At 63.1% G+C, this 23,343-nt stretch overlaps 10 protein-coding genes and 1 non-coding gene across 11 annotated transcripts; 5 read left to right on the top strand and 6 right to left on the bottom strand.

Moving 5' to 3' along the window:
* Positions 1-364: 364 nt before the first annotated feature.
* ROT1 lies at positions 365-2,169 on the top strand. The gene is made up of 4 exons (XM_062769304.1): positions 365-1,148; positions 1,208-1,281; positions 1,342-1,555; positions 1,622-2,169. Exons 1-4 carry the CDS (start codon positions 1,017-1,019, stop codon positions 1,853-1,855), a joined length of 654 nt encoding a protein of 217 aa, XP_062625288.1. The 5' UTR covers positions 365-1,016; the 3' UTR covers positions 1,856-2,169.
* A 491-nt stretch (positions 2,170-2,660) lies between these two features.
* sfc6 (Transcription factor tau subunit sfc6) lies at positions 2,661-5,377 on the top strand (the record flags this gene model as incomplete). Its single annotated transcript, XM_062769305.1, is given in 9 exon segments — positions 2,661-3,152; positions 3,168-3,532; positions 3,573-3,679; positions 3,715-4,182; positions 4,220-4,318; positions 4,357-4,623; positions 4,661-4,803; positions 4,859-4,963; positions 5,030-5,377. The coding sequence occupies 9 exon segments, from the start codon at positions 2,661-2,663 to the stop codon at positions 5,375-5,377; spliced, it is 2,394 nt and encodes a 797-aa protein (XP_062625289.1).
* A 1,067-nt stretch (positions 5,378-6,444) lies between these two features.
* On the top strand, positions 6,445-8,064 carry SPCC417.10_2 (putative transporter; the record flags this gene model as incomplete). The annotated part of the gene is made up of 1 exon (XM_062769306.1): positions 6,445-8,064. The coding sequence occupies one exon, from the start codon at positions 6,445-6,447 to the stop codon at positions 8,062-8,064; it is 1,620 nt and encodes a 539-aa protein (XP_062625290.1).
* A 1,299-nt stretch (positions 8,065-9,363) lies between these two features.
* LOC62_02G002787 (uncharacterized protein) lies at positions 9,364-10,266 on the bottom strand (the record flags this gene model as incomplete). The annotated part of the gene is made up of 1 exon (XM_062769307.1): positions 9,364-10,266. One exon carries the CDS (start codon positions 10,264-10,266, stop codon positions 9,364-9,366), a length of 903 nt encoding a protein of 300 aa, XP_062625291.1.
* Positions 10,267-11,231: 965 nt separating this feature from the next.
* On the bottom strand, positions 11,232-12,452 carry LOC62_02G002788 (uncharacterized protein; the record flags this gene model as incomplete). Its single annotated transcript, XM_062769308.1, has 3 exons — positions 11,232-11,261; positions 11,352-12,185; positions 12,261-12,452. 3 exons carry the CDS (start codon positions 12,450-12,452, stop codon positions 11,232-11,234), a joined length of 1,056 nt encoding a protein of 351 aa, XP_062625292.1.
* Positions 12,453-13,154: 702 nt separating this feature from the next.
* SERGEF (Secretion-regulating guanine nucleotide exchange factor) lies at positions 13,155-14,360 on the bottom strand (the record flags this gene model as incomplete). Its single annotated transcript, XM_062769309.1, has 1 exon — positions 13,155-14,360. One exon carries the CDS (start codon positions 14,358-14,360, stop codon positions 13,155-13,157), a length of 1,206 nt encoding a protein of 401 aa, XP_062625293.1.
* An 82-nt stretch (positions 14,361-14,442) lies between these two features.
* Positions 14,443-15,821, bottom strand: MRI1 (Methylthioribose-1-phosphate isomerase). The gene is made up of 3 exons (XM_062769310.1): positions 15,673-15,821; positions 15,541-15,607; positions 14,443-15,494 (listed from the first exon to the last, which is right to left on the bottom strand). Exons 1-3 carry the CDS (start codon positions 15,780-15,782, stop codon positions 14,481-14,483), a joined length of 1,191 nt encoding a protein of 396 aa, XP_062625294.1. The 5' UTR covers positions 15,783-15,821; the 3' UTR covers positions 14,443-14,480.
* Positions 15,822-16,130: 309 nt separating this feature from the next.
* On the top strand, positions 16,131-19,813 carry lsk1 (CTD kinase subunit alpha; the record flags this gene model as incomplete). Its single annotated transcript, XM_062769311.1, has 3 exons — positions 16,131-16,986; positions 17,019-19,024; positions 19,062-19,813. Exons 1-3 carry the CDS (start codon positions 16,274-16,276, stop codon positions 19,811-19,813), a joined length of 3,471 nt encoding a protein of 1,156 aa, XP_062625295.1. The 5' UTR covers positions 16,131-16,273.
* lyrm2 (LYR motif-containing protein 2) lies at positions 17,421-20,350 on the bottom strand. Its single transcript, XM_062769312.1, has 5 exons — positions 20,295-20,350; positions 20,183-20,240; positions 20,064-20,146; positions 19,055-20,021; positions 17,421-19,016 (listed from the first exon to the last, which is right to left on the bottom strand). The coding sequence occupies exons 1-4, from the start codon at positions 20,331-20,333 to the stop codon at positions 19,896-19,898; spliced, it is 306 nt and encodes a 101-aa protein (XP_062625296.1). The 5' UTR covers positions 20,334-20,350; the 3' UTR covers positions 17,421-19,016; positions 19,055-19,895.
* A 293-nt stretch (positions 20,351-20,643) lies between these two features.
* Positions 20,644-20,736, top strand: LOC62_02G002793. Its single transcript has 2 exons — positions 20,644-20,680; positions 20,701-20,736. It is a non-coding gene; the product is annotated as a tRNA-Pro (tRNA).
* A 906-nt stretch (positions 20,737-21,642) lies between these two features.
* On the bottom strand, positions 21,643-22,837 carry SPAC513.07_0 (Putative uncharacterized oxidoreductase; the record flags this gene model as incomplete). The annotated part of the gene is made up of 4 exons (XM_062769313.1): positions 21,643-22,025; positions 22,078-22,299; positions 22,345-22,727; positions 22,779-22,837. The coding sequence occupies 4 exons, from the start codon at positions 22,835-22,837 to the stop codon at positions 21,643-21,645; spliced, it is 1,047 nt and encodes a 348-aa protein (XP_062625297.1).
* Positions 22,838-23,343: the final 506 nt, after the last annotated feature.

The following is a 23,343-nucleotide window of genomic DNA, read 5'->3' on the forward strand; positions in this document are numbered from 1 at the left end:
CGGTCTCTGACCGTGTGGCACCTCGTTGAAGCACTGCCAAGGTGTCTGTCTTGCTTTTCAGGGTAATTTTTCAGTGAATTCAGGATCCCACTGTGGTCAATGGGTGTGTGGGTGGCAAGGGAAAAACTTTTGGCAGCCAAAACGGTCACTTTGCTCGGGAATTGTGCCCGCGAAGGGCAGGGCGAGTTTGGGGGAAGATGCCCTGAGAAACAAGTGTGACGCTGCTCTGCCACAGTGCTTGTGCGCCCGCGTCGCAAGCCAAGCTGCAGACAGTTCTGCTCCCTTCCCTCTCGTCCCCGACTGTCGTTCCTCTCGTCTCGTCCTCTCTTGCTGCTGCTGTCGCCGTTGTCGTCGTCGTCGTCCACTGTCACACACACACACACGCACTGCGCACACCACCCACAGCCCCCACACTGCTGCTCAACGACGAACCACTAAGCTGGGCAACATTCAAGCATACCACACTCTTTCTACTCCTTTTTTGCTTTGCTTGCCTTGCTTGTTCTTTGTCCCCCCCTCCACCCCCTTCCTCGCCTTCCTCTTTGCCAGACCTCTCTGTTTGGGCTGGCTGGATTGACAAACATCCCGCCCACCCGTCTGCCGCTGCAACAACAAAGGCCCCACCCCGCCCGCCCGCCTGCCTAGCCTTTTGCCCAGCAGCTGCCCCCGAAACGCCCAGCCCTGGCATTCCTACACTGCCCCCGCCGTCCGCAGGTCGCGTCTTCTTGTCCCGCCACCTAACAGTGTCCTGCCCGTTTCGCATTCTTGCTTGCTGCACATCACACTTGCAATCCATCCTTCCCTTCCTCCATCAATCACTCACTTGCAACAACGACGACGCACACGCGCTTTGACCTCGTCCCATTTTTCGGCTCGTGCAACATCGACATTGTCCATCAGCAGTGACCACCCCACAAATCCACTCGCCGTCGAGCGCAGCACAACACCTTCCACCACCACCAACACCACCACCCTTTACCCCCGTTCGCAGTCGAACCACACCCCGGCGCCCAACAATGCGCTTCACGCTCACCGCTACTGCCTTGTTGGCATCGCTGTTCTCGGCCAACGCCCAGAACTTCAACAACAACGTGACGGGCATTGAGGGAACATGGAGCACTGGTAGCGGAGCAGTGTCTACTGGCGGAGTAAGTGCCTGCGGGCATACAGCTGCGTGACCGCGCGCGCCGTTGTTGACACGTACCAGCAAATCTGCATCCCCGGCACACTCGAGACGACGACCTTTACCTACCCAAACAACACGGGCATTTCGTACGCCTTGTGAGTGGAGAGTGGAGCGCGACGCGTGTGCAGCAGGGACTGTTGCTGATGCTGCGGCAGCACGGAGGATGGTTTCTTCGAGGAGGTCCGCTACCGCTACAACGCCAACGCGACCAACCCCCAGTGCATCACGGGATTCATCAGCTGGCAGCACGGCACCTACACCTTCAACGGCGACGGACTGACCTTGACACCGTTCCAGTCTGACGGTCGTATCCAGGTGCAGGACCCCTGTGCCGCTGTCACCAACCAGATCACCTACTACAACAACGTGGTACGTATGCGCGCGCCATTTGGGCGCCTCCTGGGCGTTGTTGGGCGTAGCTGACAGGATTTGCAGATGCAGATGAAGAACTGGGCCATCATTGTCGACCCCTTGACGGCGCGCTACACGCTCAACCTCAACCAGTTCGACGGCGCCCCCCTTCCCCCAATGTACCTCATTGCCAAGCCCCCGAACATGCTGCCAACGCACACGCTCACCGGCACCAACTCGTCTGGCCAGACCTCGACAAGGAGGCGTCGCTCGGTCACTTCGCTCCTCAAGCAACTTGTCAAGGGCGAGTCAGAGTAGGCTCCCAGAACACTAGACCGCGTGCGACCGCCAAGAGACGTCCCAAACAAGCGGCTGGGGATAGACCTACCCAGCTGCTTTAGCATTGCCTCCCCCTCCTCGGCATGGTAGCCAGCTTGTCCTGGCGACACGACGACCACCTCCCACTACCCCCCACGGACTCATGATTCACGCAGCATCTGCCCTGTTCTCGCTACTCGAGCTTGGGCATCCCTTACACCTCATCTCTCGGCGGCGCCGCACATATACCCCCTCTTTCCCAGCGCTCAAGCCTGCTATTGTCTGAGATGCATGTGGCACATTTAGCATAACGAAATAAAGGGGACGGACGTGGTAGTTGTGATGAGCAAGACCAAACACTGATAAAGTGACCGTGCACTCGAGGCGCGTGCGACAAGTGACCGTCGCGCCAAATATAGCAGCGAACGGAACAGCCAGCTAGCTCATTGGGACTGGTAAACCAACCAGTTCGCTGCGCTCGCACCAGCCTTTTGTCACGCGATCGATGCGAGAGACGAGGAGCACAGCGCGCAGTGTACGCAGCATACGTATGCGACAGCTGCTGTGCACACGCTGTTGCGAGGCTGCATGCAACAAGGCTGCACAGATAGACATGCTGGCCGTTGCGTGCCGAACACCGCACTGCACGCTGACCAGTTCCCACCACGATGCCGTCCGGGTCACGGGATCAAATCCACGCGAGCACCATGCCTTCATGACGCCAGATGAAAGTCAATGTTGTTGTTGCAACAGACTGTCCAAGGCCGCATCCAACTTTGGCTACAAACTCAACTACTACAACACGATGGTCTCACTTCGGACGCGCGGCGCGCGCGTATCCTACACCAACGTGGCCGAGGGGCTACAAGAGCTTGAGGACGACGCGCCAGCGCCTGGCTCTCCGCTCTCGTCTGGGAACTCGAGCGCCTTTGAGCCTGGCGAGGCCGAGGGGTCGGGCGAGAGAGACAGAGACGACGCCGACGACCTCGAGCTCGAGGTCGAGACCGAGCCGGAAGTCAAGCGCGAGCCCAAGACACCTGGGCGGAAGCCCCGCGGTGGGAAAGCTGCGGCCAGCAAGCGCCGCACGCCTGGAGGAACACCTGCGCCGGCTGCCGACACGCCGAAGGCGCGCCGCCCGGAAACGAAGCGCGGAGACGTGACCAAAGTCGACCTCGGCACGGGCACCCGCTCAACAGAGAAAGCCTACGTGCGCTCGTCGCTCAACGCCTTCCCGACAGCGTACCGCAACCTCCTCCGCGACAGCTCGCAGGCGCTGGCGAGGGGCTCGGGGGGCCGCGTGAGCCAAGTACAGGACCGTACGATCCGGAGTGCGCGCCTCGTCACTACGTTTCCTCCAGGACCGATGCTCCCCTTCAGCACGAAGCTGGCCGCTGCGCCGAAGCCGCGAGCGCGGTCCGAGGTCGTCGTGGAGGCCTTTGGCGGCAGCGTGTCGGAGCAGATTGAGCGCCGGCGCACGGCCGCGCGCGAGACGGCCAAGGAGGTCGGCGTGCACATCCCCTGGGCCGCGTGGCGCGGAGAAGGGTGGTGGCCTGAGCTGTGTAGTAGCGGTAAGGGCAAAGGCAAGGCCGTGGACGACGGGCTGCCCGACGGCTGGAGGCTGCGCGAGGACATCAACTTTGGCCTGCCGCGCGCGCTGGCCAGCGAGATTGCAGAGAGGTGAGAACTGAGTGTGCCACCTTCAATACTGACGACGTAGCGATGGGAGGGCGTACGCCGCACCCTCGGACCCCGTGGTGCTGTACTTTGGCCCGATGGGCGCGCAGCGGCGGCTCGCGATGGCCCAATTTGACGCACAGCACATTGGTGGGTTGGAAGATCCGGCAAAGCTAACCCTGCAGAGAGCCCAACAGACATCGCACGCGGGTTCATCCTTGCTGCCGGCGGACCGGTGTGGGGGCTCGACTGGTGCCCGTACCCCGAGCGCCTGGGGCAAGGATCAAACTACGCCCAGTACATCGCCGTCGGGACACTGCCGCCCGGCTTTGACCCGCGCATTGGCGAGCGCGTGGCGCACAACGTGCCCGGCAGTATTCAGATCTGGTCGGTCGTGGAGCCTGACGCGTCAGCTACGGAGCTGCCTGAGGGGCGCGCGGCGTGCGAGGTCGTACTCTGCATCGACGGCGGGCCGGTCACGGAGCTCAAGTGGATGCCTATCGGTGGCTGGGACGAGCTGAGCGGCGGCGACGGACTGCCAAAGCTCGGCGTGGTGGCTGCTGTTCAGGCCAGTGGCGGCGTGTCGCTGTACGCTGTGCCCAGCCCACTTGCGCTGCGAGCTGCGTCGGGACGGAAGGACGGCCCGATTTATGGTGAGTGTGGTGCAACGGGCAGTGCTGACACGCGCAGTCCGCGCCGAGCCCGTCGTCCGCCTCGATATCCCCGACGCCACAGCCACGTGCATAGACTGGATGTCGGGCAGCCGCATCGCCATGGGCTTATCAAACGGTAGGTATGATAAGCCGGGTGGGCTAACTGGAACCCAGGCCACATAGCCGTGTTTGATGTCCTCGACTTCGGGCCCGACGGTAGCAGCCGGTACACACCCGACCCTCTGCCCTCGGTCTACACCTACATCGCGCTATCCGCCATCCGATCTATTGCGGCAGCGCGGTGCGCGCCTGGTGATGGTGAAGGCGAGCCAGACTACTCTGGAGACGCGCCATACATCTTCTTCGCGTCATACGACGGTTCCAGCGGCATGGTCGATGTACGCGACCCGGGAGTCACGATCGATCACAATCGAGCCCGTCGTGAGTCGCCTGTGCCTGTTTCGATCTCTGACTCCAGTGCCCTGCATGGCTGTCGCTTGGTCGTCACAGGTGTCGACCCCGGTGTACGCCGACATTGACTACCTCGTCGTCCTTGCTCAGATGCGCACGGCCCTTGGCCCAGCTACCTACTACCTATCGCCTCACCGTGGCCCCATCTGGGTATGTGTCGTGTTTACGCGTCGGCTAGCCGAAGCCTTTGCTGAATCGGATGCAGAGCATTGGCACTTCAGATTACCACACGATGGTCGCCTCTGGGTCAAGTGACGGTGCAGTCAACGTAACGACGACCTCGACCGGCTTCTGGCGGCGAAAACAGGCGGTACGTCATAGCTGGCCGACGGCGTACCTGCCCATCACATGATACAGCGGCTGACGGTTGCCCCAGGGCATGAACTTCCAAATCATGTACGAGGTCGACTATGACGAGCACACTGGCGAGTACCGAATGAGCGAGGGTTTCCTCCCCGAGTCGATGGGGCTCGAGGACGCGAACAGCAAGAACAAGAAGAACCAGCAATTCCGCCCTTCAAAGGCGGATGCTGAGGCCCCAACCGATGGGGAAGTGGGGTACATCAAGGTTGCGATGTGGCCCAAGCAGGTTGGCATCCACCGCGTCACCTGGCAGAGCGGCGGCGGCATCGAACGCGCGGGGTGGCTCGCGTCGGCAGGGTACAGTGGCATCGTTCGGGTCGAGTCGGTGCGTGGCCGATACATGTTCGGTGACGGGCCATGATGGCGCCGGTGGGGGGCGCCGGTGGGAATCCGGCGGTAGGAACCGTAGCTGGCTGGCAGGAGACGGTTATCGGATCGGAACCGTGTGTATGCACGCCGAGTGTCTGTGGCCGGTGGGAGTTGGAGCGCTGGCCGTGCGTGCGGGTGGAACCATCCGGCCGTGCGCTGGATCGCGCTGGAAGCACAGCCGTTGAACCGTGCAGCTGGAACCTCGGTCTAGCGCCAGGTAGTCGGCGGCTAACGAGTGTCGGGTCGGGCTGGGTGGTCGACACGGTTCTGGACTGGACCGGATTTCGATTGTTCCCAGGCAGCGGCGCAGCGGCCAACAAGCTCATGCACTCTTGCACGGTTCAGTAGCGAACGCCGCCGCGAGCGAGGGGCGAGAGATCGGAACCCGCGGCACGAACGGCAGGCAAGCAATCACACTCCATCACGTGTACCGCCGACCGACGCTCCGACATCAAGTGGCCGCGCCCGCCTCTGCCCGTGGCCCGTGGCCGTCAATAGCCGCCGGAGTGACGGCCGGAGGGTTCCAGCGGGTGTGGTGGTCGACGACGTCGCCCAGGCCCTGTGGCTTACTGAAGGCTTGCTTGGCCCGCCAAAAGTAGAGCCACATGTTCGCTTTCTCAGGGCCGGCTGCCAGTTGGCCCTTGGCGCGCGGGCCAGAAGTGGCATGCTGTAAGGCGGCGGGCACTTGAGGCAGGCCTGGCTCACTGATTGCGCACCTCCATTCGCACCTGACCATGATCACTGATCGGACCGGGTCCCGCGCAAGTCAACTGACTTGCGGAGCAGCTGTTTGGCGTCGACAACCGCGCTCCCCATCTCTTTCGGAGCGGGGTCCGGAGGTGTCGAGCGCGACAGAGACATACTTAACCTCGAGCCCCGCATCCCCGGTTGCCCCACAACCCTCCACGGATCCCCGCGGCGACGAGCTAGCTTTGAACACTTTTCAAGGGCGACGACGGCGACACGCGATCAAGTTAAAGGAAGACAGGCAGGCAACACAAACTCCCGACGCCAACAAACAACCTTTCTTTTACCTACCCCACCACCACCGCTACCGCAATGTCCACACCATACGAGAAGGACAGGCCGCAGCACGCCGAGAATGCCGACCTCGAGCACGGCGACATGGTCAAGGACCACACCCACACGGCCGGCGACATCAAGCACGGCGACCGCGCGCTCGCGTACATTGGCGACGAGCGCATCGACCTCACAGAAGAGGACAACCGCCGTATCCGCCGCAAGACGGACAAGGTCATCCTGTCGATGCTGTGCTGGGTGTACTTTTTGCAGATTATCGACAAGTCGGTCCTTGGCCTCGGCAACGTTTGGGGCCTGAGCAAGGACACCAACCTGCACGGCTCGCAGTACTCGACCATCTCGACCATGAACGCCATTGCCCAGCTCGCATGGCAGCCCTTCTCGTCGTACATCATCGTCCGCGTGCCGGCGCGTACCCTCATGACGGTGCTCTGCTTCGGCTGGGGAACCGCCCAGGCGTGCATGGCGGCCAGCCACAACTTTGGCGGTCTGATGGCGACCCGTTTCCTGCTTGGTCTCTTCGAGGCCGGATGTCTCCCTCTCTTCTCGGTCCTCACGGCCCAGTGGTACCGTCGCTCCGAGCAGCCCCTGCGTGTGGCGGCCTGGTACTCGACCAACGGTCTCGCGACCATCTTTGCGGCTCTCCTCTCCTGGGCGCTCGGCCACGTCAAGTCGGACAAGATTCACGAGTGGCAGCTCCTCTTCATCATCGTCGGCGTCATCACCGTCTTCACCGCCCCCGTCATCTGGTTCATGGTCGACTCGGACATCCCGTCCGCCCGCTTCCTCACCGAGCAGGAGAAGGCCATGGCCATTGAGCGTCTTCGTGCCAACCAGACCGGTACCGGCTCGAACGAGTTCAAGTGGTCGCACGTCGGCGAGGCCTTCTACGACGTCAAGACCTACCTCTGGCTCTTCATGTCGCTCCTCCTCAACATCGGCGCGTCCGTCACCAACGCCTTCGGCCCCACCCTCATCAAGGGCTTCGGCTTCGACAACTACATCACTACGCTGCTCAACATGCCCTTCGGCTTCCTCCAGTTCCTGTGCATTCTCGCTGCGTCGTACGCTGCCCAGGTGTTCCGTATCAAGTCGGCCATCCTCGCGATTTTCGTCATCCCCGTCATTGTCGGCCTCGCGCTGCTCTTCTACGAAGGCACCCACGGCCTCCAGCAGGGTCCCCGTCTTGCCGGCTACTACCTTCTTGCGTTCCTCTTTGGCGGTAACCCGCTCATCGTGTCGTGGATGGTCGCCAACACTGGTGGCCAGACCAAGAAGACGGTCATCATCTCCATCTACAACGCCGGCGCGTCGGCAGGCAACATTATCGGCCCCCTCCTCTTCACCGACAAGGACAAGCCCGCCTACGTCCCCGGTGTCAAGGCCGTCCTCGGCATCTTCTGCGCGCTCCTCGGTGTGATCGGCTTCCAGGTCTTCTCCATCTTCACCCTCAACAAGGTCCGCCAGAAGCAGCGTGTCGCTTTCGGCAAGCCCAAGTTCATCAAGGACACGTCCATGAGCTCCAAGTACGAGGCGTTCGGCCAGGAGGACCAGGCCGGCGAGGGCCCCCGTCTTGGTCAGAACGCGCTTCTCGATCTTACGGATTACAAGAACGACGAGTTTGTCTACGTTTACTAGGTTGCGGATTTGTACGAGGGTTTAATGCATTGTAGCGTTTCAGATCACCAGTGCGAGCGCGAGAGGGGAGGGGGAGAGACAAAGCGAGCCAACCTAATAACGATGGGCAAGTGCCACATGACTGTGCCACACGCCACAACCAACATCCTCCCACGAAACAAGGCATCACGAGCCCTCAATAATATCATCATCACAGCGCCCGCCCAGCGCCTCGATGCCCAGTCAGTACCGGGGAATGGATTACTTGAGAGGCGTTAATACCGACCGGCCCAAGAACTGGGATCTGGCAAGTGGATCTACGACAGGGATCGGGCCCGCTACGCTCGGTAACCCCCACCTCCTTCTACCCCCTCTGCTCCTTAAGCATAATTGCTCCGCCAATTCATACTAGCAGCAGCACATGACTGATCTGCGGTGGGGATTGTCGCGGGTTGAATGTTGGCGAGTGCGGCACCCACTGCACTTGGCTCCCTAGTCTGCGAGGGCAACTGCCGGGCACCGCTACTCCTCACTCTCACTCCTCACCACTTGCCACTTTCCACTCACCACAGAGCTAGCCACTGCCTCCCCGAACGAATGCCCCCGTCGCCGCGGCGAATAAGCACACCATTGCCCCACCTCGCACCACCAGTCGGCACGGAACACCTCCGCCAAGTCCCCGCTGGCGCCACCACCTTCCACCGGCCCTGCGCCATGCCCCGGACACCCGCATACCCCCGACACTGCGCAGAGCCCCGCCGGTGGGCACGTGGGCCCCGTGGTCTGGTCTGTCGACATGCGACGTCGCCGCTGCCGCCGCAGCCGCAGCCACCGGCGCCACGACCGAATGCCGCAGCGCAGGGACAACGGCAACGGCAACTGCCACCGGCCGGCGGTGGCGGTTATCGACGGTAACCGCCTACAGCCGCCTCGTGCCTAGATTAGTAGCGCCCACCGCGCCGAGTGCCGATGCCGCACTGACCGGCCGGCCTACGTCGAACCGCGTCAAGCCAATGCCGCCCATGTGCTTGCGCATGCTTGCGGGCCGAGCGGGCGGCGATGACGGTTATAGCGCTGACGATGGTGCCAAGACCGGCAGCGTGCCAAGGTTGATGCATCTAGGTACCTCTACTGTATGCGGCACTGGCCACTTTTGGGTCGTTAGGTTCGTCACAGTCGTCATGTCTGGGTTGTTGTCGGGCCGGATCTCTATTATCATGCGGCTAGCAGTTAGGTGGGCACAGGTGAACGCCGTCGCGCGTCCACTCCCGCTGTATCGATAGCCCACCCACCCACCGGCGCACCGGTCCAAGCCCCCGTCTACCTCCTACCACTGCTGACTCTCTTCCCTTCGGTCTTGCCCCCGGCCTGTCCGGCACTCTTCGCCTTGACAGTACCGGCCTCGGAAGGGCGCAACGGGCTCTGCATCCCCTCGCGCCGCTCTCGTTTGTCACGGCGCTCGGAACGCTGCCGGCGACGCTCTGCCTTCTCCCTCTCATACTCGGCACGTTGTGCCTCATTGACGCGAGACAAGCTCGGTCGGCGGCTGAGCCCAGTCCCGTCAACCATCGACGGCACGAGGTACTGCTGACCCGGCACAGGCGCATAAGCGTACGCCTGTGCTATGTCCACTGGCACGAAAGGTGACGTCGGTGGCGTGGGCGGAAATCCCCAGTGGGTGTAGTGAACAGGGATAAGCGGGACGACCGGCTGGAGGGGAACTGCCGATGGCATCGTGAGGATCGAAGCCGCGACCGGCATCGGGGCAAGAGGTGGGAGGGGTGGGGGCACATCCATGTACCAGTTCTGAGGCTTGCGCTCGCGGTGGGGTACACTGCGCAGGTCACTCGAGAGGCTGGAATTCAGGCTTTCAACTCGAGTGCGCCTGTCCGAGGGGCGGTCAGAGACGTTTGGCGATCTCATTCCATCCAGGACGGATCTCAAAGGCTGCCGAGGTGACTGTGCCATCACGTCATTCAGATTGTCACCTGAAGCATCTGCTGGGTGTAAAAGACGCCCCTGCTTGTCATCGGTCTCGGGGGGAACCCATGACAGCTTCACCTGAAGATGGCGACCGCGGGTCTCCGAGGGCAGTTCGAACGTGATGTGGTCGGCGCCGTGCTCCAAGTTGGTTATTGGCACACTTGCCTGGCGGATGTGCACGTTGTCCTCAGCCTCTCGACCGACACCGACTTCCTCAATGCGTAGGGAGGCACTGCCCATTCTCGTTGAGGGCTGCCGTCTTGTCGAAAGCGGACGCTCAATGGCTGTCGACGCACGCGGAGCCACTCCCTCCGACAGATGCGGTCTGGACATTGCTCTGGTAGTGTCCGCCCCGTCAGAGTTCGAGTACCTGAGGCTCGGACGATGACTGGTGGGAGCGTCGTTAAAGTCTCGGACAGAGGCGAGGGGACGAGTGTCCCCTTCGAGGCGGCGCGGTGTTGACGCTCTCTCTCCGGACCCGTGCCGTGTTGGGGTGGGAACTAGGCTGTGCCGAGAGCCTGGGCTGATTGACAAGTCCGGAAAGGTCTCGTCGTCCGAGTCTTCGGAGGGCGAGTAAGAGAGGTCTGGTTGGGGCCGGCTGTCGGGGTACCCAAATTCGACAATGTTGCGGCGGGTACCGTGCTCACTGTCGTCAGCCATTGCAGCGATGGGAATAGGGGCCGGTAGTTGAACTGTGCTTGGGCGTGGAGAGCGTGGACTAGGCGAGGTGTGAGTCGACCGGGTAACGCTGGCAATAGTGGAAGGGGGCAGTGGCGGGAGGTTGGCTTGAAACGGGTCTTGTCTTGTCAGCGTTTCAGTTGTAGACGGTGGGAGAGGAGACAGAGTCCTTGGGTAGTGAACCGGCAAAGTAGTCGGCACCGTTTTTGAAGGCGTGTGATGAGGTTGAGGAGTCGGAAGAGGATGCTCGTATATCACAGGTGACGCTGGCGGGGGAGAGAGTGAAACGGTATCGGTGGGGCGAGTTTGTGAGTGCGGCGTAGATACAATTGTCGAGGGTGGAAGCGGTACACGGTGTGCGCCAACAGAGTTGGGGCGTGTTGCAGGGTGAGTGGAAACAGGTGACGTCCACGACGAAGCGTTCGCCGCGGTGCGAGGAATCGCATGCTGCGTTGCCAGGAGCAACGTGTCGTCGGTGCGAGGTCCACGCGGCCTTGCACCGACATTATCGCGCTGCGTGGCGGCGCTCACTTGCGAAACCGTCGCAGACGGCTGCGCTGGGGCAGTTCTCGTGCGGGAGCGGCGGCGGGCACCTGCGGTATCTGCGGACTATGAGCATCAGTAGCAGGAGCAGTTGCGGTACGCACCAAGCTGGCACTCTGAGTCGTTGTGGGCAGGATCGGGTCAAACGACAGCTCGGGAAGGACAGGGGCTGCGGTGGCAGACACCTTTGATGCGGCGCTTTTACTGCCGCCACCGCGGTCGGCGGTGGTCGGGCGCGGGTGCTGTGCGTACTCCCGGCTGTTGTTGTTCTTGGTTGCAGCCGACGAGGATTGGCTCCTGACGAGCTTGGCCGACCGCGATGATCCGCGCGCCGGGTTCACGCTGTTGGAGCGCGTCATCACCAGCACGTCGGGAGGCTGTGACACGGCCGGGGCCTTGGGGAATGCCGAAGGAGGTGGCGCCTTGGCCAGCGACTCTTGCGAGCTGCGGCGGGAAATGGTGCTCCGTGTGCGAGAGAGAAAGCTGCCCACACGGGCTAGGCCGGAAGGGCGATCCGTCGTCGCATGCATCGGATCTTCAGGTAGCGTGTCGGACAGGAACTCGAGCGGCGGGGACAGCGCGTCGTTGAGGTACGCCTCGCGCTGTGACCACTGGGCTGTCGGTGCGGAGGACAACGGCAGGTGGTCGCTGCGTGGCAGGGGGACATTCTGCGGCAAGGGGCTTGATGGCGCCTGGGCGAGCACGGCGACGGGCGCTGGGCGGCGGCTACTCTGCGAACGCGACAGCTGTGCTGGGCTCGGCGCGGACGAGCGGTGCGGCGAAGGACCTGCATCCAACGGCGTACGCTTGGACAGGCCGCGCTGGATCTTGGCGGACGCGTCTCTTGCGCGCCTCTGTGTCGCCAAGACGGCATCGAGCTCAGCACCAACCCGTGGCGGGCTCGATAGGTGCGAGGAGAGTGGGTGACGGTACTGGGGCTGCGGCGCGCTCGCCGACACGTCCGAGTCGGTCGCGCTCCATACCGCACTGCCTGCACCAACACTCCTGCCCACTGATCGGCCGGTGAACGCCTCTTGTCGCCATGTCTTGACGCGGTTGTGGGCGTATCTGTAGTTGTCGAGGTCTTCCTGCGTCCACTCGTAGGCTGTTGGGGCCGAGGACGCCGAAGCGTCCGACGTGACCCATGGGGCTTGGGGCTGAGGCCGGTGCTGCCGCCTTCGAGCACTGTCCTGCGGTGGTGCCATTGATAAGGGATCTGGGGGTCGTGCAGTTTGATCTCTGGTCATGAGTGGGTATCGAGTGCGAATGGGTAGTGTATGCGAGACAAGATAGATGTAGTGTGTCGAGGTCGATCAAGAATGGGACGAGAGAGAAGGTGAGTTGGATGAATGAGTGGATGAGAGGAAGAGTGTGTTAGAAGGTCGTCAATCTTGCCGCGCCGCCGCCGCCGCCGCCTGGCTGGGTGCTTTCTTCCTTGCTAGTCCAACTTGACACGAAGAGCGTTTGTGTGGGGTAGGCGACGAGGGGGGGCAAGGAGAGAGGTCTGTGCAGCGCGTGTGCAGATGTCGACGACAAGGTGCGACGAGTAATGGCATTACAGTAACGCCAACACGCGCAGAACAGGCGGCAGGCAGGCAGCCCCCGATGGCGCCGCCGACAATAACAATGACCGGCCACGTCCACGACGACGCGCACAGACAATACACACCGACAAGCGGGGCCAGACACGCGGCGACGAGCGTCCTTTTGTCGGCTCACACATGTCCCCCCCCCGTCACGCAACGACGACGACATGCGACACGCAATTACACACGCCGCCACCAGCGTGTTCGGCACCCTCAACGTCGCGCCGACAGCGCCTTCCTCGCTTCCTCGCTGTGCGCGGCGGTTCCGTGCGCTTCTTGTCGCCGTTCCCACGCGCACAGATCCTCCCCTGTGGCGCAGTCTCATTCCTCGCTCCAGACCCACGTCGCAGCCAGGCCGCCCCACACGCGCCGGATGGCGCCGGGAACCGGGACTTGGGCGAGATCGGGGCGGTCCGCAGTGTCCCCTACGCCGAGGTTACCGTGCTCGTTCCACCCGCCCGACCAGAGCGTGCTGTCGGCCGCCGTGACGAGGACGTGCTCCGACCCTGCCGTGAGGCATGTTGGCGCTTGTTGCACGGCGACCTGTCCGCGCGGGTCAGAGTCGCGCCGCAGCAGCTGGCCGTGCGTATTCGAGCCCTGCGACCACAGCGCGCCGGCCGAGATAACGTAGGTCCCGTTCCACGTTGCCGCGATGCCAGTGACGTCTTGTACCGAGTCGAGGGAGGCGACTTGGCCCTTAAGGTCGCTTCCCCAGGCCAGCACGCGCCCGTTGGAGAGGAGTGCGAGCGAGTGCGCCGCGCCGAGTGCGAGGTCGATGATGTGCGCTCCAGGTGGGATTCGAAGCGCAATGGTCACGGGCAGCGAGGTGGGGGCTCGGGCAGGCGCCTTCCCTTTGCCCTTCACGCCGCGCGAAGCTGGAGTCGCTACTGGCGCTGGCACCGCGTCGAGTTCTCCGCGCCGGCAAGCGCCCCATCCGACGACGCGCTGCGTGCGTGTCGGGCCAGTACCGGAACTCAGGACGGCGATGACGTGCCGCTGTCCGCCCTTGAGGTGCTCTACGCGCTCGCCGGGCCGCAGCACATCCTTGAGGACCACTGGACCTGCCGACGACCCAGCGACCCCGAGCTCGCCGAAGTCGTTCGATCCGGACGCGACAAATACTTGCTCCCGCCCAGCACTGCCGGTTATACCGCGCTCGTACACCACAAAGCTGGTGGTCCACGTCGCGGCGACCTTTACTGGTACGAAGCCGTCGCCAAGGCCCGCTTCGCGCCCGAGCGCGAGCGGGCGGAAGGTCGTCGCTGCCGGCGGGCAGGAGAGTGCGCACGGTCGTCCGAGCTGCCCGTGTGTGTTCTTCCCTGCGCCGAGGAGGTGCGTCCCGGACGACGGGCTGGAAACTAGAAGCAGGGCGTGGGAGGCTGCCGAGACCAGGTCGACAATGTCGGTGGACGCGGGGCAGGACGGGTCAAATGCGCACCGAGTGAGAGACGACACGTCCTCCTCGTGTCCTAGTGCTAGCTGGCCTGAGCCGTTCGAGCCGCATGCGTAGAGCAATGGCGATGGCATGGTGAAAGAGGTGCGAGGTGAGATGAGTGTGCACTTTCAACATTTGTTTGGCTCCGTGTCCATGACGTCTTCCCTGACCTGCTCTGTCATCGTGGCACATTATTCATAAAGATGCTCTAACTAGCAAACCGAGGCAACGTCGATGCTTTTGGCGCCAGGCGCGCGGACCGCAACGCCCTTCTCGGTAACGACGGCGCTGATGAGCTCGGCGGGGGTAACGTCGAACGAGGGGTTGTAGACCTGGTTCCAGGGCTCGGGGCCCGATCCGACACCCTCAGGCGAGATGCGGACAACCGACAAGTCGCCCGTCTCGAGGTTCTTACCGCGGACAAGCGTGGCCTCGACGGCGGGGCGCTGCTCAATGTGGATCTGGGCGCCAGTCTCGAGCGACAGGTCAACGGTGGTGACGGGCGCGACGACGACAAAGGGGACGTTGTGGCGCTGGGCGAGCACGGCGGCCTGGTACGAGCCGATCTTGTTCGCCGTGTCGCCGTTGGCAACGATGCGGTCAGCGCCGATGATCACGCCGTCAATGTCGTTGTGCTGCATCAGCGAGCCGAGCATCGTGTCGCAGATCATGCACGCGGGGATCTTGAGCGTCGTGAGCTCGAGCGACGTGAGGCGCGAGCCCTGGTGGTACGGCGTCGTCTGGGCGTAGTACGCCGTGTCGAGGTGGTCGGCCTCGAAGAGCGCAGTGATCACGCCAATGGCCGTGCCGTAGCCCGAAGTCGCGAGCGAGCCAGTGTTGCACACGGTGATGACCTTGAGGCCCTTCTTGCCATCCTTGCCGCCGCGCTGCTGCCAGAGCCACTCGGCACCGAGGCGGCCCATGGTGCGGTTACGCTCCTGGTCCTCCTCGTGGACCGCGAACGCCGCCGTCTTGATCTTCTCGACGAGCGCAGACACCTCGGCAGCGCCGCCGGCGGCCGGCGCAGACTTCAGAATGCGGCGCAGGCGGTTCATCGCCTCGGCGAGGTTGACGGCAGTGGGGCGCGACGACTCGAGGTAGTCGAGGATCGAGCCGAGGTCGGCCGACACGTCGGCGGGGGTGGAGAACTTGGACGCGGCCCCCGACGAGAGGTACGAACGAACAGACAGCGCAGCGAGGGACGCGATCGCTGGCGCGCCGCGGATCTGGAGAGATTAGCACGTGGGTCAAGATGACTAACCATTAACCCACCCTCATCGTCTTGATGGCGTCAAAGGCCTCCTCGGGAGTCGAGACGGGGATCCACTTGACCGTGTGGCTGTGATTGTTAGAGGGGCAACTCTTGCACTTTGGCCCATCGGCTGGCGCCTGGCACCGACTCACGGGAGGAGGAGCTGGTCGACAATCTCGACCTGGCCCGAGCCGTCGACGCGGAGCGAGGTCATCATGGGCGGGAGGGTCTTGCCGCCGGGGGTAGTGCTTGTCGCTGCCATTTTGCTGATGCTGGGTATATGTCTAGTGTAGAGTCAGAGTGCTAACCCCCGCACGTTGTTGGCGTCTGTCGCTCGCTCACCGTCACGGCTCCGCCGCCATCGCACTGTCGTGATTGAAATTCCAGCGAGGTGGAGGTGGAGGGCGGAAGCTTTTGATAAGAAATGCATTACAGTTTTGTAATCGGCCGAGAGTTATGTGATTACAAAACTTGAACTTGGAATTCAAATGTCACTTTACAATTGGAACGTTTTGGCACAACTGACCCACCCCGCTGACTGACTGACCTGGACCCGCCCACTGCTAACCTCCTCCTCGCCCGACCCAACCGCCGTCCATCGCCATCTCATCTCGTCGATAATCCCAAAACAACAACAACACACTGCCCGCAACACAAGTCACTCTGCGGGACACCACCCCCTAGCTCAGCACTACCGCCAATCGGCAGCTCCTCGCACGCCAGCGCTCCACTCGCACGAGCGTCAACGCCGAGATGTCGTCGTACCGTAGTGACTCGCGCAACAACTCCGGCGGCAGTGGCGGCACACACCCAGGCGTCAAGCGCGAGTCGACATGGCGGCCTGGCGCATCCTCGTCGGGGTCAGGAGCATACCGCTCGACCGGGGCTACTTCAGCGTCATCGTCGTCGTCCTCGCGCCCGACCAACGCCTGGGCGACGAGAGACTCGCCGCGGGTCCAGAGCCCGGGGCCGAGCACGACTCGCGTCGAGAGCTACTACGAGCCGCCAGACACCAGCTCTTCCTCCAACCGCTGGGGTAACAGCGACGACAGAGACCGCAACGGCCACCGTAGCTCGAGCAGAGAGCGCGACCGCGACCGCGACCGCAGCCGGGACACTGACCGCCGGAGAGATGACGGCTGGGCAAGTCGTGCCAAGCAGCAGGACAAGGACACGCGCGGCAGCTGGGACGACTACCGTCAGCGCCGTGCCGCCGTAACCAAGCGCGCATCGAGCCCCGACAGATCATCGTACCGTCGGAGAGACGACGACACGGGTGGCGAGCGGCGATGGGGCAAGCCGGACGCCGACGACAGAGACAGGCGGGACTGGCGACGTGCGTCCAGCCCCGACGAGCGCGCGCGTAGACGGTCGCCCACCCCTCCCAAGGCTGCCTCTCGCCCTAGCCCAGACTACGGCAACCGGTCCGAGTCCGAGTCTGACAATGAGCGTGGACGACGTCCTTCGTAAGTGCTGATGTCGACGCCGCTGACAGTAGCCGCCCCTCGCCGCGTTGGAGATCGCCCACGCCCGAGCCCAAACGGCGCGCACCAAGCTCGCCGCGTGCGCCAGAGGCCAAACGCGCAAGGGAGTACTCGCCCCCGTCTTGGCGGAGAAGGTCGTCAAGCCCGGCGCCGCGCGGCCGTTCGAGCTCGCGTAGCCCGAGCCCGCCGAAGCGCCAGCAGAGTGTCGAGAGAGCGCGTTCGCCGTCCCCTGCGCGCGGCGCTCGGTCTGGCGCGGACAGGGATCGCGCACCGGCGCGTTCGCCGTCCCCGGATCGCGGGTACGCTTCCCGCCCTGTGAACCGGTGGCCAGACCGCGAGCGTTGGCGCCCACCAGCGCGCAGCCAGAACAACAGCGCGCCGGCGCGCGATCGTGACCTGCCTGTGCGCGACCGCGATCTTCCTGTACGAGACCGCGATCTTCCTGTGCGAGACCGCGATCTTCCTGTGCGAGACCGCGATCTTCCTGTGCGAGACCGCGATCTTCCTGTGCGAGACCGCGACCTCCCTGCACGAGACAGGGACCTCCCGGCCCGCGACCGAGACCTCTCTGTTCGTGATCGCGACCTGCCCGCCCGTGACCGCGACCTGCCTGTTCGCGAGCCTCCACGGGAGCCCCGCGCCAACCGTGACTGGGACCAATCGAAGCGGTCGTTTGATAACCGGCGCTTTGGGCAGGAGAACGATGGTCCAGCCAAGATGCGGCAGTGGGGCCGAGGCCGCTCGCCTAGCCAGAGCCGCTCGCCGTCACCGGCGCCAGCTGCCCGCCGCTCCCAGTCTCCTCCCCCACGCCGACAGCTGGCATCCCAATCTACGCGGAGCAGATCTCCTTCGCCTCGTGGGGTCCGACGACGCCCGTCGCCCTCGCCTACTCCTCCTTCCCAGCGTGTTCTCTCGCCGCCAACGGGACCACGAGCCGACCGCCTTGGAACTGCAGACGACCGCCGTGGTGGCGGGTTCGGCTGGCGGCGAGCGGATGTCGGCGCCGCTTCAACCGACAGGCGGGACGTTGGCTTCCCCGACCGCCGCTCCGAGCCTGTGAACCGTCCAGAGCCCAGTGGCACCAACGGTCACTCCGGGGGCCGCCCTTCGCCCTCGTCATTCCCCCGAGCACGGAACGCTAGCCCTACCAAGGGGGGCTGGAAGTCGATCTCGGCACGGACTGCATTCGCCAGGAATGCGACTCCTGAGGCTGGTCGTTTGAACGGAGCATCGGCTCCGTCGCAGCGTTCCCATGAGGACACGCCAGAGGTTGACATGGATATCGACGACGAGTCGCGCAAGGCCCCGCATCGGCGCTCGGACAAGTGGAGCCCGATCAAGCCTGCTTCTGGCGAGCTTTTACGTTCTGGCGACTACCTGAGCGCTATGGAGACCAAGGAGAGACAGTACGACCGCCACTTGGATTCGATCGCGCCTTACATCAAGGCGGCGTTCTCTCAATGGTACGAACAAGGCACTTCTCCGGCTCTCAAGGACTTTCTGGTACACTACTTTGGGCGCTCACCAAGCAACGACGAGCTGGACCAGGTGCAACAGCTGTTGACCTTACGGACGCAACTGTCGCACGACCAGGAGGAGCTGCGCCATCTGCATGCGCAGGCGCTGAGGACTGAGGGACAGGGGCCGCCGACGGGGCCGGCAGCACTTCGCTCGCTACCATCGGCGGGGACGGATGGGCAGGTTGCGACACGCACGACGGACCCGTCAACCCCATCGACTGCTGGGGCCGCCGGACCGTCATTGGCCTTTGGTCTTGGCAGAAACACTCAGGTCGTCCCCGGCGAGGCGTACGAGCGTCTGGCACAGGTCGGCGAGGGCACCTACGGCAAGGTGTACAAGGCACGCAGCAACGCCGACGGCGCCCTGGTCGCGCTCAAACGTATCAGAATGGAGCAGGAGAAGGACGGCTTCCCAATCACGTCGATGCGCGAGATCAAGCTGCTGCAGGCACTAAACCACCCGAATGTGGTTTGTCTCCGCGAGATGATGGTCTCGAAGGGTAAGTTTGGTGTGTGCGAACAGTGCTCACCCCGCAGGCTCGGTGTACATGGTGCTCGAGTACATGAACCACGATCTCACGGGTATCCTGTCCCACCCCGAGGTGTCGCTCTCGCCGGCCAACATCAAGTCGCTCAACTACCAGATGCTCTCAGGGTTGGGATACCTGCATCGACGGGGCATCCTTCACCGCGATATGAAGGGATCGAACATTCTGCTCAACGGCGCCGGCGAGCTCAAGCTTGCCGACTTTGGCCTCGCCCGCTTCTACCACAAGCACAAGCGGGACGACTACACGAACCGCGTCATCACGCTGTGGTACCGCTCGCCCGAGCTGCTCCTCGGCGAGACGTGCTATGGGCCAGAGGTCGACACGTGGTCGGCAGGGTGCATCATGCTCGAGATCTTCACAACGAAGCCTGTGTTCCAGGGCACCGACGAGATCAACCAGCTTGATGTGATCTACTCGATCCTCGGCACGCCCGACGATACGCAGTGGCCCACGATCTCCGAGCTACCATGGTATGAGCTCATGCGGCCGCGTGAGGCGCAGGCATCGCGGTTCCGCGCAGCTTTCGGCAAGTGGCTCACTCCGGACGCGTTGGACCTTGTGGAGGGCCTCCTTGCGTTCGACCCCGCCAAGCGTCTGCTTGCCGACGCAGCGCTCCGCAAACCGTACTTTACCACCGAGGCACCAGCGATGGAGCCGCCAACGCAGCTCGCTGGCTGTGGCGAGCACCACGAGATGAGCGTCAAGCTGGAACGCCACCGGCGCCGAGAAGGGAAATAGGCGCGGAGCGTGGCGTTGAACATTGATAGCCCATGCATACCTACAACAGTGAAGCCCATGCCAGTTCTATGCGTCTGTCTGTCTAGATGGTGCGCCGTCCGCCGCGGCCGACGAGCTTGGCCGTCTCCGTGCCGCCCGTGAGGGCGACGTTGGGGATCATGACCTTGAGGTTGCGGTTAAAGCTGCTGAGGTTGGACTTGAGAGCGTCCTGCGCGCGCGCGTGAGCACACCTCGCCGAACCTGCACCCACCAAACTCGTCTCGTGTCGCAGCCGCTCAATGTCGCCGCGGAGCCAGTCGAGCGTCTCGCGCCGCGTCGCGGAATCAGGCAGTGCTGGGCGTCAGCTCGGCGTCACCGAGGGAGACTTACGCCGGGTCGCCCGCACAGCGGAGCGGTAAGCCTTTAGCAGCTCTGCGCGGAGGAGGAACTGCGTCGTTCAGCGCGGGACGGAGGGGACGGAGGGGATGGAGGGGCCGCTTACGTGCTGTAGTGTTGGTCCTGACGATGGCAGCGGGCGCATGGTGCGATGGGTGAGTGACGGTTGGCTTGTGGTCGCCGAAATGTCAGCTTCGGATGTTGTCGAGAAGTACTCGAGAAGTGGAGGTTGGGTGTGGCTTATTCGGCCCGCCGTTAAGATGTCGAACTTTTCGAGTCTCCCTCGACGTCCTTCCTTCCTCCTCCTCCGACGAGTCTTCTCCGGGCGACGATACGCAGACCACGTAGGCCGCCGATATGGGCCAAGAGGGCGCCGGTACAGCTAGCGGAGGCTGGGCCGGCCGAGTTCATAACCACCGTGCGCCCGCCACGGACACCACAGCTCAACCGAGCTAGCTCTCGTGGTGTAGTGGCTATCATACTCTCTTAGGGCGCAGACGCACCTTAAGCACTGGGAGTGGTCCTGGGTTCAAATCCCGGCGAGGGCCTGATCTTTTGGCCCGCGAGCGAGCGCGCAGCGCGAGCGAGTGAGTGGCCGGCGAAGGTAGAGGTAGACGAGGAAAACTCGGTGAGGGAAGGAAGGTTCCGTGTGGCACTCGCGTGGCGTTGTGGCACCTGCCCGAGTTGGCTTCGGCGTAGCCTTTGGCCACCGTTTGCGGCCTGTTTGTTGCTTCTTCGCTGCATGCTTCGTGGCTGGTCCGAGAGTGTTCGGTGTCTTCCTTCCTTTTGCGTCTCGGCTTCACTGCGCCACTTGGCCTCCAGCCCCAGAAGCCCTTTTCTCACATGATGGCTTCAGATGTGACACGTTATCCCGTTTTCGACGTCAACTTGGCTGTCTCCAGATGTCTCACAACGATGTCTCAACTACCGGCCCTCTCCTTCATCCTTCTGTCTGGCCTGATTCGAACGTGCAGTAAAACAGTGGCACTGCCAACCGCAAAGTGCGAAACAATCACAAGCGATGCCTACCCGTACCCGGCCCACACACCCCCCCCACACACACACACACGCATTACAAAACAAACAGTCAACCCCTCCCCGCGTCCGGGGAGAGGAATCACTCTGCCGGGGCGAGCTGGCATGTCCCACACCCTCGTCACCGGGGCCTCCTGGCCTCCGTCCGGTGGGAAATCTGGCAGGGGAGTCGAACAGCGGACGTTGTCGTGTCGATCAAGTGCCGAGATGTCGAATGCCGGACGTCCTGGGGCCCGTGTCGGGGTGTTTGCCATTACACCACGGGCCCGTTATTTTGGGGTTGGGTAGGTTTGTTATGAGGCGCAGCCGCTGTCCTGCAGACACCTCGTGCTGCCGCGTGTGCCCGTCCAAGCTGGTGTCTTGTATCTATCTTCATCCGCCGAGCAGTCGCCCACTCCGCATGCTACAGTTCTATGACTCTAAAGCTTCGACTTCTTGGCGTTCTGAATAGCCTCGACCGACTCGCGGAGCGTGTCGTCCTTCTTGCGGTAGGTGAAGCCGAAGGCCTTCTCGACCTTGGAGCCGTCGAAGTACGACTTCTTGGTGGCGAGAGTGGCACGGTACTCGGGGTCGGCGTTGGCCTTCAGGTAGCCGGGCTCCTGAATGACCGTCTCGACAGCGAGGGCGATGTCGTTGCCCCAGATCTTGTCGGCCGAGAGGAGGTAGCGCTCGTCAGCGGCCTCCTGGGTCGTGAGGGCCTTGACGCTGGCGAAGGCGACGTCGCGCACGTCGACCAGGGAGCCGTAGGGGGTCTCGAGGAGCTGCTGCGGGGCGCCAGGGTTGAGGTAGGGGGTGAGGAGGACTGCGGAGGTCAGCACGTGCGCGTGTGGGCTGTATCCCGCAGCAGCACTTACCAAGCGACGAGGTCAGGGCACCAGCGTCGGCGTGGGCGAACTGAGTGGCAGGGCCAAAGTTGAAGACGGGGTTGATGGAAACACCGTCCCAGGTAGGCTTGTTGTCGGCGATGAACTTCCAGAAGGCCTTCTCCGAGAGCGTCTTGGAGGCAGAGTACTTGGCACCACCAGAGGCGGCAGCGCCCTCCTTCTCGACGACGGCAACGATGGCGTCGTTCCAGTCTGGAGAGTTAGTTGGGTTCAAAGCAAAGCACGACGCCCACTCACCCTTCTCGGTGAAAGCGTAAACGTCGGGGCGGTCAACGCCTCCAACAGCCGCCGACGACGAGATCTGGACGACGCGCTTGACCGAGGGGTTGTACTTCTGGAGGCTCTCGAGGAGGTGGACGACGCCGTCGACGGCGGGGCGGATGATCTCGTCGGGGTCGCCAGTGTGGGCGAGGGTCACGGGCGAAGCGAGGTGGATGACACCGTCGACACCCTTGACGGCCTCGTCCCAAGCGTTCTTCTCGCTGATCTCGGGGACGATCGAGTAGGTGATGTGGTCCTCGTTGCCGGGGAAGAGCTCGCGGACGTGCTCGGCCTTGGGCTTGGAGCGGGCCGTGACACGGACCGAGAAGCCGGCGTCGAGGAGGGCCGAGACGGTGTGGCTGCGAGGTTAGTCGCGGTGCTGGGGTCAAGCCTCCTGCCCGGGTACTCACGTGCCGATGAAGCCGGAGGCGCCGGTGACGAGGATGAGGCCAGAGGTGAGGGCAGGCATTGTGTCTATGAGTCTATGCGGATGCGATGCAGGTTGCGATGGAGTTGGGAAGGACTCTTGGAGCTAGGTTATATACACGGCGGGGACATGAACAAGGTTCTCGAAGCGACACCTGCGCGGTGAGCAAAAGTACCGGGTCAGTCGTCAGCTTCGGCCTCGATAACGCGGCCCCACAGCTCCGAGGCGTGCGCATGACGAGATTCGGGGCAGTCTCCGCATGCTGCCTCGGGTATGACCATTGCGTGATCTCGGTGTCCAGCGGACTTAGTCACAAAATAGATAACCTGCTGACAAGCAGTGTATCGGTGTTGTACGTGAAGCGAGCACTCTTGGGCACTCTTTGGGGGTATAAAGAGCGGTTTGTTGCCATCAGCTCGGTGTGGACCTCGGTCGTGGAAATGCGCCGCCACCCTGGCTGCTGACTGACGAAATCGAGCCGCGTCATGGCATGCACGGCACCTGTGCCGCCAAGACTGCGGTCGTTTTGATTCCGCCATCCACGTGAT

The sequence above is a fragment of the Vanrija pseudolonga genome, chromosome 2 (assembly GCF_020906515.1).
Source record: "Vanrija pseudolonga chromosome 2, complete sequence".
NCBI lineage: Eukaryota > Fungi > Basidiomycota > Tremellomycetes > Trichosporonales > Trichosporonaceae > Vanrija > Vanrija pseudolonga.